The sequence below is a fragment of the Triturus cristatus genome, chromosome 5_1, assembly GCF_964204655.1.
Source record: "Triturus cristatus chromosome 5_1, aTriCri1.1, whole genome shotgun sequence".
NCBI lineage: Eukaryota > Metazoa > Chordata > Amphibia > Caudata > Salamandridae > Triturus > Triturus cristatus.
Genome location: NC_140587.1, coordinates 717,644,782 through 717,661,981, shown reverse-complemented (window position 1 = coordinate 717,661,981; position 17,200 = coordinate 717,644,782). Strand labels below are relative to the sequence as shown.

General features: G+C 41.1%; 1 protein-coding gene across 1 annotated transcript in view; it reads left to right on the top strand.

The window, feature by feature from the left end:
- LOC146831408 (desmoglein-2-like) overlaps positions 1–17,200 on the top strand; it is a 410,122-nt gene that overhangs the window by 231,455 nt on the left and 161,467 nt on the right. Inside the window, exons 7-8 of the mRNA XM_085605709.1 lie at positions 3,691–3,825; positions 9,331–9,516. Coding sequence (XP_085461835.1) covers positions 3,691–3,825; positions 9,331–9,516 — 321 coding nt within the window. The remainder of the gene's footprint in view (positions 1–3,690; positions 3,826–9,330; positions 9,517–17,200) is intronic.

Below are 17,200 nucleotides of genomic sequence, written 5' to 3'. Positions count from 1 at the left end.
AAATTAAGTAGGAGAAAAATAGAAATAGGTGACTATAGTTTCATCTGTAAATTTTCCCCCATTGTCAGATTTACAAAGATAATATACTCTAACATCTGACAGACCCTTCTGGTGAAAGAGATATTTAATGATTATTGGTTGTCCAAAGCACGCAATTCTCAGAGCCAACAATTTGAGCTGCAGCATATAATCATATTCCATTGTGTAACAACCAAGTAGCAATTCATGCGGTGAGATATAATTAATAAAAAACTAGGTATGCAGGAAAATGACTTATTTTTAAAATGCACACAATATACAGAGTTTAAGAGTAGTGGTTATTTGAACAACTCTGAATTTGAGGTTACCCTTAATATCGTTATGCAGAGGGCATTTCGCAAAATGTTATTTCTTGTACTGTAATGGTTTACATTAATTAAACCCCCAACAACGGGGAGAAATTACATTGATAATTTCCAATTCTGTATTCCCACACTTCTCTAGGTAAAAATGGTGCCCCCTTTTGTGTCTGGACCTATAGCTCGCCACAGAAACGACTCCAAAATGCCACGTGGGGACATCAACATTTTTGACTTGCAAAATGACCTATTTTAGTGATGTGGGTAGCTGCGGTATTTATGCCAAGCTCATAAAATCTACAAATTGAAGACTTTTCTGAAAAATAGAGACCCAGCGTAGTCCAGGGTGGTGTGCCCATCGCGCATTACACTACTTTGTCTTACCCAGAATAGGACATTCTGGGTAAGCGAAAGTAGGGTAATGCACGATGGGCACACCACCCTTGACTATGCTGGGTCTTGAATTTGTAGATTTTAACCTCAAACTTTAAATAAAATCACACATTCCTGTGAGGCAAAGCTCCGAAATCTATGGCATTCCCACTCTTCTGACAAAAACAGTATACCACTTGAGTGGCTGAGCCTATCGTCCGTGACAGGAACATATGAAAATTGTGACAATATGACTTAATTCTGGTCTTCGCATTCCCCAAAGGTGAGGAGGAAGGCAGGGGTGGGGGAGTGGTTGAAGAAATACTATTTGGCCGCTTTATGGAGTGGGCAGTTCTTTTTGTTTTAGTTTTCTTTTTTTCCTATTTATAATTTATCCCTAGTGGGCTTTCTGCCAAACCCCCTCCCCAACCCACCCCTTCACCCTCTGTGGAAATATGGGGTAAACTCCCAAGTCACCTCCTCACCCACATGGAGAGCAGAAAATTGGTTTATTTATTTGGGCTGAGGGAGCACATGATTATCATCCCCACCCCCCCAAGTATCACTGTCTTGTGGGTGGATCCATGCCTAGGGATTGCTGTCCTTTGTTGATCCCAAAGCAAGGATCCACTAGAGAGCCACCGCTGGAAAGGGTACATCGCCTGCAGACAAAGGTGCTTAGGGGTCAGTTATGCCCAGTGGCACAAATTAAAGTGAAATCAGACCATGTTCAATGGTGCTGTCTGCTTTCACTTTGTTACTGTGACATCCATGCGCTGAGCATCACAGTAACAATAAAAAAATAATTTGACACGAGGCAAGCTCTTACCTCGCTTTCAAATTTTTTTAAATTTATTTATTTACACAATAATCCTTCTGGTGTTGCATCAAAAGGAGTTATATGCTTATGCTGTGGATTTCCACCTCACTATGTGGTGGAGATGAACATTTTGTCCACCGCATTTAAGTGGTTAAAGTCTTAAGTAATGGTATTAATAGGGATGCATTTCAGAGCTGAGTCGAGTGGCTAAATTGTTATAACTTGTTTTTAAGAAGTTGTCTACTCATGAAATCAGCTTTTTTGGTTATTATGTACATTAGTTTTTAGATATTGAATAATATAAAGTTTTTGAGATTTTTTTGTTACATTTCTGGATTTACTCTGCTACTTGATTAACATCTGTTAACTTTTTGTAATTCAAGGGGAAGTTGCAACGTGGCAAAAAGTGAAATCTTGTATTGTAATTAAGGCTTCGGTTTTCAGCATTTACTGATAAATACAGACAGAAAAAGTGTTTACTGTCTGCATTTATTTTTAAAAGCGGAAAAATACTGAAAATGGTGCTTCTTCTGAAAAACTCTCCATGCTTTCTTTTATGAATTCTAGGCAACAGCTGAGCTAGCAGACAGCATGGAGGGTTAAAATACCGGATGTTAATTCCTTAAATACAGGCATATGTTAACATATATTTGTAGTATGATGCTAATATGTACCTGCGAGTGTAGTCTTTGGTATACGTGGCTGCTTAGTTGGCTAAAACGTGACGAGCTTCCATGTTGGAGTGCACATCGAAGAGTTATATAAACGCGGAAATATACCATTTTACATCTACGTTTATTCTTGAAACACAAAATAAAAATGGATAAATCACAATAAGATGGCCCAAAAATAAATATGGATACAGACGGAAATGTTAAAAAAAAAATAAAAAAAAAAAAAAAATCCCATTAAACCAGAAGCCTTATTTGTAATTAAACTTATATAATATAATGAATTCATTATAGAGGTCATAAACCCAGTCCTGATACACAGGCTCGATACACCTAACTTTAAATACTTTATCTAAAGTAAGAGGTCTTTTCCTCACCAACATCTTTAGAGCAGGATGTGCCTTGTATGTGACATTTTAACTATTCGGTCACCACATTGTAACACATAAGGAGCAGTTTTCCTATTTTGTTTGAACTTTCTCCTTGAGACCAAATTGGTAATAAATAAAATTACCAAAAGGGCTGTAAACTTCCTCGTTCATATAGAGCTGTGCTTCACCAAACCAGCCATATGCCAATCACCTCAAGAAGTAGTACCATTCTTTCAGCGTAGGGTTTATTCCCTCCACCTACCACCAAGCAGAACTCTCCAATCTCTTAGATCTGTCCTTGGCAATGTGGATGTCAAAGCTCACTCTACTTAAGTAGGAGGGATGCTCTTTGTCCTGCAGGCACTGCAGTATAGACAGAGTGCAGACAGAATTCAAAAGTTCCATTACTCTTCACACTGCCTTTCTAGCTCCAGTTGTGTTCTGACAGATGTAACTAAACTACATTGTCAAGTGCTTAAGGATGGGAAAGAGACTTCGAGCTGCACCTGCTTTTTTACATCTTTTTAGTGGATAGGTAATTGAGTAGTACAGAGCAGGTCTTTGACATTAATATAGTCCAGATTCTGCCTTCCCTCCAAGTTAAGGATTATTTCTTCACCACATACTTCTACAGTGCCAGTTTCCCGTATACCAGCCTTTTAGGAAATATATTGATTACATTTAAGGGGAGTGCATCATCAGTATTAGGTGTTACAATTTAGTCCCAGATTTCCCCTGTACATATTTACACAGCGGTTGTTCCTTCCTCTCGATGGGAATGACTCCACATCTGTCTTTAATTTGCAGGCTGACCTTTTTCTGCGCCATCTGAATCTGTTTGCCAGATAGTGTGACTCCTCACCTTGGTGAACAATGTATGGTGGGACTTTTCACCCACAAACGTAAGGAGTGTTGCTTAAAATATATTTTGCTGAATGGCCTGGGCCCCTCCTATGGATTTGCATGATTAGGGAACACCAAGAAGAAACATTTCAATTCATGAATATCCAGAAGCAGGAAGCATGTTTTCTGAATGCCTATTTTTCTCTGTCATCAGTAGATTTCTGAATCGATATCCTTTATAATTTTGTGAATGTTTTTGCTTACCTTTATTACAGAAGCAAAGCTCCTACACTTTGGTTGTGGAAGTGAGAGACCGAGATGGAAATGCACAAGGATTGGTTGGAACATCTACTGTCTCTATCGATATTGTGGATGTCAATGATAATATTCCAGTTCTTGAAAAAGACATGGTAAATATGTTTCGGAATACAACGTATTAAATGTAAACGTTGATCACTGATCTCCTTGTTGCTTTGTTTTTTAATGTGACCTGCTCTGAAATATCACCACTCCATGTACATGAAGAATGTACACTTTTTTGATGTTTATACTATGATTTGAATGTCTATGAATATGCTAATTCATGAATTTTTAAGCTGATTTTATTCTCTCTTTGTAATACATTTTGATGTCTAGTGCATCAACTACTAAACTTAAGACTTATTGCACTGGTCAATTATCCTCAAGGATCATCAGTACAGAACAGACTTGAAGGGTTCTCTCTTTGCACCAATATCTTCTGTCCTCCTTTAATCCTGCTTAGCAAATTGATATGCTTGCGTGCAAATGCACACAGCCATCTTGAGCATGACACGCTCTTTTCAGTAGCAGCAACTGGTACGTTTCCACTTATCTTCATGATGCCATGCTGAATTACATTGGCTTGTAAAAGCCTCATAAGGATATGTCTTAATGCAGCCCATCCGGCTGACACTGCTGCTGCCGAGCACTACTTCTCCCTGTCATTGCCCAGGCCCTTTCCTGTTTTCCTGCAGAAGTATAGGTTTTCACAGGACCAGTGTTTTTATAGGCACAATATAGGAAACAAATTTACCGATCTTTAAATTCACATGTGTGCAGGACTATGTTAAAGGCTCAAAAGTTTTGATGAGTCTTTGGCTCAGGTAAATGGATCTTTAAACATTGAAGCTAGAGTTGAGCAATGTATAACGCTTGCTTGATGCATTTGGTGTCAAGTGAATTTCTCACCTCTTAGAAACATAATGAAACTTGGTCCTTCGCTTAACTCTTTCTTTTGAGACGAGTTATTCCATTGTACCTGCTCCTTTTGGTATACCTAATTTTGTGTTTTTGTCTACACTGTGCCTAGTAGGAGGCACTGCCATGCGTTCTGTAGATATAATTGTTTGTCTCTAAGCTAAGCATTGCTTATTTCTGGAGGTTAGGGAACTGTGACCAAGCTGAATGATCTCTAGTTACATTTCCTTAAAAAACAATGGCTTTTTTTAGTTAGCAAAATGCATTAAGTGTACACCTACATGTTTCTGCAAGTCGATTATTGTTTCCAGTGTCTTTAAAGAGGAATCATCCACTAGGTCCCCAAGTGAATTCAAACCGTTAATGCCAAAATTATGTACTAACCGATCCCTTGTATGTTTTGGGAAGCAGGGCAGATCTTGCACCGCCCTCTAAACCATTATGTGACCCATGATTGAAAGAGTGTAGTTTGTCTTGCTCAGTCTGTTTTATAACAATATCTGTAACAACCCATTTAACATTGCATTTATGGAAAGTTTGCGAAGTAACAAAACCGGTCATGAACACAGATAATTTTCCTTTTACATCGGATGTTTTGAAACTCCCCACTTAATGCATTTGACTTGTAAACGTGTTGTTTGGATGGATTTTGAAACGGTAAACAGCATATCAGTCACTGACTCATGAGATCGAACAACCTTGAACAATTAGTCTGATTATATTGGAGATATGGATAGTCCATTGTTATTGTCTCGTTTTGCGTAGGTACAAAACACCTCCATGCAAATAAGGTGCAGGACAGCAGGTAACCTTTCCTCAGTTGAAGCGATCTTACCCTGGCATGCACAGAATTCGATCATAGAGTCTATATCCAGAATCTTAGCCAGAGGTCCTGATTCATATACTCAAGAATTGTATGTGTTAATATCCAGCTGACTGAGTAAATTACTCTTTATTGGCTTCAAGGAAAATTGCCTTCTCTTGGGACGCCACTTGATATAACCCACCTAAGAGCCATGCCAGGGACTGGTCTGGATTTTTAAATACGAGGATCATATTAGCATGTTAGAAATCAGTGTCGCACAGTTAATCATAGAGAGAAGCTTGTAGAAGGAGCAGTTTCTCTAACCCGTAGTGGGATTCAGAAAGGCAATAATGATGATGATGATCTTTACAGACACTTTACAAGCCAGCATCTTCATATTAAGTGTGAGTAGATGCATGGCCAGTAAGTAGCAGAATTCCCAGACCACTGTTGCCCCTTAAAACCAATGATACCTAAATTTCCTGCTTCATAATAACATCAGCCTGCTCAACAAATCCCATCATACTGATTGCATTCGCCTAACAATATGACCTTGTGTGCTTCATCTTCATAGAAGTTAACTTTACCCAGTGCCTGATAATGGTCAATGAACTTGTTGGAGATGCATAACTCATCAGACGTTAGGTCATAGTTTGTACTGTTTAGTTCCCACAAATGGATAGGCCCAGTTTTCATACTTGTAACCAAGCCAAGTAACAAGCTGATGTCGCATCTTCTTGGTGCATCTGGAGTCTATTACTGTCATAACTCTCGATGGATACTCTCTCAACTTTTGTAGTGCACCTCCTCCTTAGTATCACCAGATCTTTATTTCAAAGCAGACCTTTCTCTTCTGTATGCTGAATTTTCTTTGGAGAATTTGTTTTCAGTGACAGACTGTGTCTCTTGCTCAACTGATTTTCCTATGCCCACGACTATATAACATAAAGATGTCCCCTGGTGGATGAGTATAGGCAGGTGTATCCAACAATTATATCCAAAACAGTGCAATATGTTCTGTGATGGTCCATCAAAAAACAGAGTGCAGCAGACATAATGATGGGACACCTCGCTCTTCAAGAAAAAAGACCAAGTAAAGAGGTATTGAGCTGAGAGAAGAGTGCCTCCATACTGAATACTAGATACCAGTCTCTTCAACCCCAGTAACGTATTCAGTCAGTAGTGTTCCCATGGACCAAAGTATGAGAGTATACCACATGAGCAGGACTGATGTTCCTCCTACTATCCACCAGCTCTTAGAAAGCAGGCCACAGCATCACAGTAGATGTGTTGGGGGTTATTTTGTTCACTGACTTATCTAAAGCAGGATCTCTGTACACTAGTATAACACCCTGCCCACAATAATCCAGAATCACTCATTTTAACAGTCCCAGCAGCAAACATAAAATAAAATTCGGGAAAATCAAAATTACAGGCATTGCAATTTATAAGTTGTACATAGCTCCTTTTTAGTGAATCTGTAACCCACACCCATGATAAAGCTTTGTTAGGTTCCTTTTAGCTGTGGGTATAGGTTCCCTCTGGCTGAGGACATTTGATGTTCATACCCCCCTGCCCCAACAATCACCCTCTTTAACTTGCTCCCCCCTTCAAGTGTTTCTCCTGGAAACACAAACCTTAGCTTTCTCTCATCTGGGTAATTGAATGATTATCTCGTTTGACTTAGTTGTTGATGCCCTTTACCTTCAGGGCTTAGAATTTAGCAAATGCTGCCATCCAAGCCAGTAGGTAGTGTTAAAACAATTATGACGACCTGTGCATATTGCTGCAGGCATTGCAGCATACTGTCTCTTAGAACAGTAAAGTGGCTAATTATGTGTATATGCAGCATAACTCTCTGTGAGCCCCATTCAGTCTGCACTAGTCACCTCCAATTTAGCAATTTTATTCTTAATCTCTGTAAACAACCCTACATTCCCAGCATCAACTGTGATGTTTACAATAGCGCCTAACACAAGTCTCAACCACACGTGATATGCAACCGGGACATGTACTACAGTGGGGCCATCCTGTCTAGGTAAGATTATCATTTAGGCTTAACAATCATTAAACTGACACAGCAGAAGTTGTCAATTACCGAAAGAACACAGCACAGTCAACTACCACCAATTCTTTCCTAAGTATAACAATTGAACAACACTTCCAGCCTAGGTATGCAAGTGCATGCAAATGGTTGGCAATGTACTTGTTACCAGTTTCAAAGTACACCCTGCTCTGTGTGCGCAGTTAACAGTGGCATATTGGATTCCTAAAGTAGGAAGTTGCTTATTAACTTATCATAGGCCTTGCTTGTCTCCAGTGAGAAATAAGAGTAAATAGAAAGTTTGTACCCTTGGCACCTAAGTTCTGAAGCCTCCCTCACCATGCAATGTAGATTTGTTTTACCCCCAACTAGAGCAATTTATAGTGTCACCGGGTGTGGACCTGAACACGGTTGCACATTGGTCAGGTAAGTGATGTGTGACATCAACAAAAAGGTATGTTAACTCATCTTTCTGAAGGAAAGCAAGAACTTAAGTTGTTCAATATTAGCCATGCATTGTTCTTCTCGCTGCCTTCTGACAGGTCCAGCAGCCTTACATATTGGTCTGCAATAATAACTCCACTAGGCCCTGTTCTTTTTCCTTATCGTCGCCATTGTCTTGTCCAAATACACACCTCGAATTTTGTGGTCCTTTCACAGACTTAAGCCAGTCCTCACTATGCTCCATTCTTATTTGGTCCGTCCATCCTATCTGTTTTGTAACATACACTGTAAATTCTGTAATGATCTGCTAAAAAAAAAAATTACAACTCTTAAAACACGGGGTGGAAGTGTCCTTTTTGACATTCTTTAGAGAAGCATGAAATCATTCAATGGTACTGCACGTGGTCCATGCCAATACTGAGAAAAAATGGATTGCAACAGAAAACTTTGACAATCTGCTGAACGAGACCAAGTGGAGCCAGGAAGGTTTCCACCACAAACTCTTCCATCATTTGTTTTTACTAGTTTAGTTCAAATGTGCAGCCAGCCTTCCACACATAATTGCTAACGTATGCATACAAATATTTAAGAACTTCGAAACGCTTTATATTTCACCACTTCTGACTATTCGGTGATGGCTTAAATATTGCTCTACTGATCACAGATTGAGACATTAACTCCAAACAATTTCCGCACATTTGTCATCCCTCTTCATTCCTACCTAACATTGTGTGGTCCAAATCACTATGTGTACTTGGCGGCACATTGTGCTATTTCAAATGCGTTTTGCTTCTGTTGATAAGAAGCGACAGTTTTAGTGTTCGGTGCCTCCGGACCTTTTTACGCCTAGATCGAAAGCACAGACCGAATAATCTTTTGCTGCACCCAGAGGGTCAATTACTATCCAATCACGTTACTGGCTGTATTGTTCATCATTACTCTTTCCACTAGTTGCTTCAGTTGGAATGCAGCATGGATTATTGTACATCTGAAAAGTATATCCATCCTGTTCCACATTCATTTATCTCCTATATGCATTCTCTATAGAAAGCAATCCTTTTTTGCTACTTTCCCCCAACAGTGGCAAAGCTAATAGGGGAGAACTTAGTATGATGAACAGCATTTGAGAACGAACACTTGTGTTGGCACATTTGGGCCACTCAGTTAGCCTTGTCAATGCTTGTTGAAAATGTTGGTGTTGATGGAATATCAAAAAAATAAGACCACATTTATTTTCTGTCTTTCATTTTTTGTTCAGCTGTAATTGTTTTTTACTAGTTATTAAAAGTAGTTTTAAAATTCTTCAAAAGAACACCATCAATTGCAGCTTTTTAACAAAATTAAAAAATGGTGTAATAGCCTGTATTTGTAAAATGTTAATTACAAAAATAAATTTTATTTCAGTATGAAGGGAGTGTTGATGAGAACACGGCAGATGTGGAAGTTCTGCGCATGAAAGCATTTGATCTGGATCAAGAGGGCACTGATAATTGGCTCGCAAACTTTACAATCATCTCTGGAAATGAACAAGGATACTTCAGAATAGAAACTGACCATGTCACTAACGAGGGTATTCTCGTGCTTGTAAAGGTGAGATTGGATGACGAGGCACTGTCTAAAGTGAATAAACGCACACTTCATATTAAGCGATAGCTAAATGTTCCTGCATGGTAGTGTTTTTCGGAGCACCAAACGGGGAAAAAACATACATTAGGAGGACATGATTACATTTTATTTGTTCTCAATGTGATTTCTAAGTGGTAGAAACCTTTTAACAAAGTAAGCTATTTGTGCAAATTATGTGCAGTTATGAATGCTGGTTTTATGGTATTCGCAAATCCAGTTACTTTACTTGTTAAATATTCACCTTAGTTAAAAATTAAAGCTAGTTGCACACAATGTTCCATATGCTCAGTAAGATTTTGAGGAAGTTATTGGCTTTGTTTCTTTTCATTTGAGATATTGTTGCTGGTGATAATCTAATTTGGTTGACTTATGCAGCAGGTCATTAAATACTTAGTAATATTTATTTAAAGAGAGCTGTACCTGTCTGAGCTTTCACATTTAAAAAAAAAAAGTTACATTTATTTCAATAACATAGCAACTCACCCAAATCACTACAAAGTGTTGCCGGAGAGGAGATTTTTATATCTCAAACATTGCGTACAATGATCAAATAACCCCCGCCATTGGCTGTATGGACCTTTGTTAGTTGACAAGGAGAGGGGATACGGTGCTATCATTTACATCAGTTATCCTGAACAGTGAAGTCCAATTGGAGCTTCACAGAAATTGACAAAGGGATTATTTTAAAAACGCAATATAAGGTGTCCGTTTCAGAAAAACAAATGAAGGTTTCTGATGGGAGAATAAGAATGCACAGGCATGAAGCCTTAGCACTCAATCAATAGAGTTTAGTAGAGGCTAGAAATGTCTTCTCAGCTCAAAAGTCAGCAAGCATCTCTAAGCTATGCTTTCTAAGTTCTGCGGCATGGTTTCCTCCGGTGTCTAAGTAACACATGCGAATATTATTCATCAAAACATTAATTGCAACATTTCTCCCATTCCCCATTCCCACAAACCAATCAGTCTTCAGGAGTAGGTAAATTCCCACATCTACAATGGATTTTACACCTCCATGTTCTTGGCTTGTAACTTTGAACAGATCTTGTAGTTCAGACAGTTTTTCCCACGAGCCAAGTTTTCTGCCATCTCCTTTACTCCTGATGAGAACCTCACTATCGGTTGTCTAATACATAACAAATGTATGTTCACCAGCTAACCATAAGCTTCTGGAAAGTGACGGCATCTGCAGTGGGAAGAAAGATAAACATATGTTGTGCAAAACAACAGTTTAAAAGCAAAAACAGCCCTTTTAGTCCTAATATGTGTAGTCGACATTCAAAATGGCTTCAGCAGTTATGCTAACTTAATTCATTACTTGAATTAATCTATTGTATTTGGTTATGTCTAAATGTGTTTGCCTACTACAAATTTTGCGTTTTCTCTGCACATGTAATTTCAAAATGGAAGTTTTCTCTTTACAGGTAAATGCATTTAATTTGTAAAGTGAGGAATTTTACTGTATCAATTTCTTTGTGATAGTGTTGACAGATTCTTTTCTCATTGTTTGAGAGGCTCATGCACGGGAGAGAAGAGTTCCAGATCCTTGATCTACTTAACATGGCTAGACTACTTGTCTGTGAACTTGTACAAACTTATTTAAAGTGCATGAATTACAACACCAATGTTATTCAGAGCAATTTTTACATGTGATAAACAGTTCCAGAAAGGAGTTATTCACACAGAAGTACTACAAAACTGCAGTTTATAAACTATTTAATGTAGAACAAGCACTGACTCTATAAACGATCTGGCTGTGGTAGAGATGTAGGAGCTATGCAACCTGAAAACATAAACTGATTTCATTGGCAGTTGTGATTTCTCAGCTTGACACCATCCATTTTGTATTCATTGACCACTGAAACTTTATGGTCCTTTTGGAAAAATGCTGTAGTTCACCCTCTCATGAAAAGGCAACAAGCTGACCTGCATATGTTACCAACTTTGAGCCAATTTCAGCTTTAATGAGCCCAAACCGCTAGAGAAAATAATAATGTAACATTAATCTGTCATAGATAATTACAGCATGAGCTGGCACAGTTTTGCTTTTCTTTGCTGAGCACTGAATCGGGTATAAAAGCTGTGTTGGGTGAAATTAGAATGGAGGGGATTAGTGGCCAGGTCTGAATGCTGAATCTACTTGATCAGTCAACCATACTAATCTCATCAATAGGATTGACCTGTTTTGTGTCAAAAGATTCTCCAATATTTCTTTGTAAATGCCCAGTTATTGATCACTTTCTTTCAGTCATTTTGGTTGAAATTATTCGACAGTGCGGATAATACAGAACTACTGGTTAAGATCCTTCCCTCTTCTCCGTAAATCATTCCCTTACTATTCATTTGGAATTACTGAGTGGATGGCTAGCATGTTCTGAGCTTCAATCCAACTAATTTGGGGTCAAGGAGTGCTTTACAAAATAGTGAAGTGAAACAAAGCACTGGTGGAAATAAAACATGACATTATCAATAGGATTTTACAGAATAATAGTGCATGAAGGAAGTAGAGGAATTTTTCTAATTTTGACTGATTTTATTTAATTTTGACTAATGTTCAGATTTTCACTGCAGCTCATGTAAGGTGTTTCACAAAGTACTATTTGAGGTACTTGTACTAGAAGAACATTCAATTTTTCAGGTGCATTACCATAGAAGAATTATTTTAGTGGGAAGGATTTTCAAAATTTAGAATTTTCCAGCTTTAGCAGAGCCTGGTTTCTTAGTTTCCCTTTAGATATGTTGTTTTTGTGGCGAGTAATTCACACATGCTCTGGTGGTTCCCCTTGTGGTTAATGCATACAGTTTCATATGCTGAGCAACATTCAGAGGAAGCCCAACACAGACAGGTAAGCACTAGTGTAATGCACTGAATTATTTTTGTATTTGAAACAAAGCTAGCTGCAGCATGAAGGATGACATGAGGAGAGCTCTGGCACATTTGGACAATTCATTCATAAGGACATTACCATAGTCTATACTTTTGTTTGTTATTTTGAATTACACACAAGCACATATGATAATGGCTGTTATAGTGAAGTATCACCAGCTACATACCACAATAGAGGTGCAAACCTATTCAACCATAGTCTGTACTGAAAAATGTCCTAGCTAATGTAAAGGAAAGTTTAAATTCTATCAAGCACACGGAAGCGAGGATTAAGCTGCTCTCTCTTCACTTTAATTATAGTTAGATTACTCCAGCAGTCATTTTAAGTTTGTAAAAGTTCATCAAAAAACATCTCCCATGAACACTAGGGAGTGACATCAACATATTTCAACCAATGACACAACAGTCCATTACATAACATCCTGTGTCGTCCTTCTAGATTCCTTTTTCTTCGCTGCTCCAGCAGCAATCAGATAAGTGTGCTTTCTTGCTTTATTGTTTATCTTCGTAATTGAGGTAATTGTGAGCGCCGCTGGAGCTTTCCGCTCCGCGACCGCTTTTTATTGGTGTATAATTGTGTGTCGTCATAGCCGCAGGAGCCTTCGCTCCTACATGGCTGATCTTCTTTCTTGCCCTTGACGCGGTGCGGTCTTCCGACTGGCAGGGGGCCCGCGTTATTGAAATACACGCCGCGCGTCCTTTACCCCACCAGCAGCCGGAACACGTCCGTTACATCAATGGTGCATAATGTCAATGTGCTGTTCCCATCAAATTCCAAGGTGTTAATTTTGTTTAAAAAAATCAATTGTGTCACGTAAATACATAGACATTTTCTGTACGATTGGTTCTAAGTGTCTGTCAAGATATTTTCCCGTTGGTTCATGAATGGAACCTTTAGTAGACCCGATGGGACGAAATGGAGGTTTCTGATCATTTTTATGTATCTTCGCTAACATATATAAATGTGGACTCCTGGGATAATCCTTTATGAGATAACATGGGAACCATTACTGAAAAAGACAAATATCTCATATTTCCAACGGGAAAATATCTTGATGTATGTTAACTTTACACGTCTATTCCACACAGTCAAGGGATTGAAGCAGTTGAATCATTTCTAATCAATCACGACATTGACGAAGACCTGAAAGTGTTCTTGTTGGAACTTCTTCACTTTACACCTTTTCATAGTTACTTTCGGTGGAATGATGAATAGTATCAGGGACATCAATGGGCAATTGTGCAGCACCATGTTATGCGAACCTCTTCATGTATAGATTCGAAATTGATAACATCTTAACACATTCAAATTGGTCGCATAAGATACTGGTATACTGGCGATGATTCAATGACATTTTTTTAGTATGGCAAGGCCCAATAATCGAAGTAAAAAGTTTTCTGAACTATTTGAACAACATCGATGAACTCATCAAGTTCACGAATACCAGGCGTACTGAACAAATTACATTTTTGTATGCGTTCATTAGAAAAAACTGGAACAGAATTGAAACTGATGTTTTTACCAAAAGTACTGATAGAAACAACACGCTCCATTTCAGTAGCTGTCATCAGATGGCTCTAAAAGGCATTTACCGTACTCAGTTTTGCAGCGTGAATCTTTCTGGATTCACTATGCTGTGCATTATTCCACGATCTTGTGGTTGGGTCCGGATTCGTAGTCTTTCTTTTTCTTTTTTTTCGTAGCCCAGGTGGGCGTCGACGTCCCACCATTTGGTGTACTTCTTGTGACGTCGGCGCGCTTCCTGCGGAAGTCCCACCTTGTGTGCGCCATCTTCAGATTCTTTTTTCCGCCGTTGGGTCTGGATCGTCATCGAGAAGCTCCAGAGTTGAACGAAGGAAAAGATAAGTACGCGAGTTTCATCGAAGGAGAAAGTATTCAAGACTACAGAGAAGAAGAACATATAGCTGGGACGACGAAAAAGGTGGAGTTCCACGGAAACTTCGACGCCCATTGAAAAATGCGCTCTCAGAAACTGAGCGCAATGGACAAGACACCATTCAAATTCTGCCGTAACTGCCACCATAATACGCGCAGAAGGATCAGCATCCAGTCTGCAACCTTTGCCTGCCGATCGACCACGTGAGCAAGGATTGCAACGCCTGCGCCGTCTTCACGCCGAAGACGCTCCGAGTGAGAGAGAGGCAGAGAAGAGCCAACTTCAACATGGAAGGCAAGGGTAAGGCCCCATCGCTGTACGAGCTGGGCCTCTCCACCGACGATGAGGACAACATCGCCGAAGGACCCGACGTCTTCACGGTCGCAGAGACCGATAAGAAAACGCCTGACAAGGTAGGAGACTCTTCGAGTACGAAAGCCCCGAAAGGGCCCCGAAAACCTGACCGTGACTCTCGAAAAACAGAGTCAAAGTCCTCGAAAGGAACACCGGCGCCGAAAATTTCGACGACCGCAAGTGGATCCAAGGACGAAAGGCCCGGCGGATCCTTCGAGAAGGACTCCCAGGTGCCGAAGCCCGCCGAAAAGCAGTGTTCGTCGAAGCAGGGCCTCGAGGTGAGACGCCCGACGACGAAGGAAAAGGCCGCGTTGACGCAAGCTCCGTCGAAGAGACCAGCGCTCGACGCCGATCCGAAATGGAGAAGAAAAAGAGAAGGCTCGATGGAGAGTATCCTTCTGAGGAAGAAGGAGTTCGACGAAAAAATTAGACCGTACAAGATCCCAGTAAGGCCGCCGACCGAGGTCGTCTAGGTCGAGGAACAGGAGGACTTCGACACCGAAGATCTGTCGAGAGATCCTGAAGAGGAGGAAGAGGAAGCCTACTATGAGGAAGAAGAAGACGAGCAGCAGTCGATCTACGGCTCGGCGCCGTCGACGACTCAGGAGATGGAGTGGCAAGACCTCGACGCCGAAAGTCCCGAGGAGCCCGTGGAGACATATCCTTCGAGGCCTTCGCCGCCAGACGACATTGGAGCATACAACATGGTCGTCAGGAGTCCAGCAGCGGCCTTTGGGGTGAAATTGGATGAGGAGAGGCAGAAAGCAGACTTTCTACTGGAAACACTGCTCCCCATCCAGACTAGGAGCCAGTTCCTCCCCATGCTCCAAAGCGTGATGAACCAAGGGAAGGAGGCATTCAAGGAGCCCGGAACTTGCAGATCCATCACTCCAAGAACTGAAAAGAAGTACAAGCACTCTTCACAGGATCCTCCATATATCAAGGGATCAGTCACAGCTGACTCCATCATTGCTTCCACGGCCAGGAAGAGGGCCAATGTGCGGGCTACCTCAGGGCCGCCTCCCGACAAGGAGAGCAGAAGAATGGACCTCACTGGGAGGAAGGTGGAGAGAAATGCGGCCATGCACTGGCGCATGGCCAACTCCAATGCCCTTCTGAACAGGCACCAGCACCAACACTGGGACGAGATGGGAGACCTAATTAAGCATCTCCCAGAGCAGTACAGACAGAGAGCTTCACATCTGGTCGAGGAAGGCAAAAGCATTTCTAACGCATGCATTAAGACGGCATTGGATGGGGCAGAGACATCTAGCAGGCTGATGGCTATTGGTATCACGGAGAGGAGGCAAGCCTGGCTCCGAATTTCTGGCTTCAAACAGGAGGTCCAGAACAACATACTGAACACACCATTCAACGGTGAGACGCTTTTCGGTGCCACGGTGGACGAAAAACTCTCCCAGCTGAAGAAGGAAAATGAAACTGCTAGGTCCATGGGGGCCCTGCAATTCAGAGGGATGCGAAGAGGCACCACAGCTCGGAGACCCTTCGGAAGGGGAGGAAACCAGCCGGGTACGTCACACCAGACTTTCCAGCAAGGACAGCAGAGTGAAGGGTCACAGCCAGCAGGGCCAGCAGAAGCAGAACTGGCAGTACCAACCTCGGGGCCAGTCCATTCGCGGGAGGGGAAACGGACGTGGACAGAGAAGAAGAGGGGGAGACCAACCCTCCTCAAAGTGACTTCCATCGAAAGAAGAGGCTCACCCTCAGGATACCCCAGGGGGTGAAGCGCATAGTGAACACAGTGGGGGGGTTCACAAACCAAACGCCTACGAGCATGCAACACCAGTAGGCGGAAGACTAAAACTTTACCTTCAACAATGACAAAAAATAACATCAGACAAATGGATTCTGAACGTCATACAGTACGGGTACTGTATAGAGCTAGAGAAAAGGCCTCCAAACAAGAAACCAAAAAGAAGGCAACGCTCCGGGCAGGAGCTTGCTCAACTCAAAAAGGAGACTCTGCAACTGCTCCAAAAGAAGGCCATAGAACCGGTGCCATTCAGAGAAAGGAACAAGGGAGTTTACTCAAACTACTTCCTGGTCCCAAAGGTGGACGAAACACTAAGACCCATCCTGGATCTACGGTTCCTAAACAGATTCATAAAAACTCAGAGATTCAAAATGACATCGCTGCAAGAAGTGCTGCCCCAGTTACGAGGAGGAGACTTCATGTCCACGGTTGATCTCAAAGATGCCTACCTGCACATCCCGATGAACGGTCGACACAAGAACCTGGTAAGGTTCACAGTCAACGAGGATCACTACCAATTCACAACCCTGGCATTCGGCCTTAAGTCCGCGCCAAGGGTGTTCACAAAATGCCTGGCAGCGGTAGCAGCATACCTTCGGAGGGAAGGGATCCATGTATACCCTTACCTGGACGACTGGCTCATCAAAGCAAGTACTCGCGACAAATGCGAGGAACATGCAGAAATAGTGACAAATACACTAACAAGTCTAGGGTTCTCGATTCACTGGGGGAAATCAT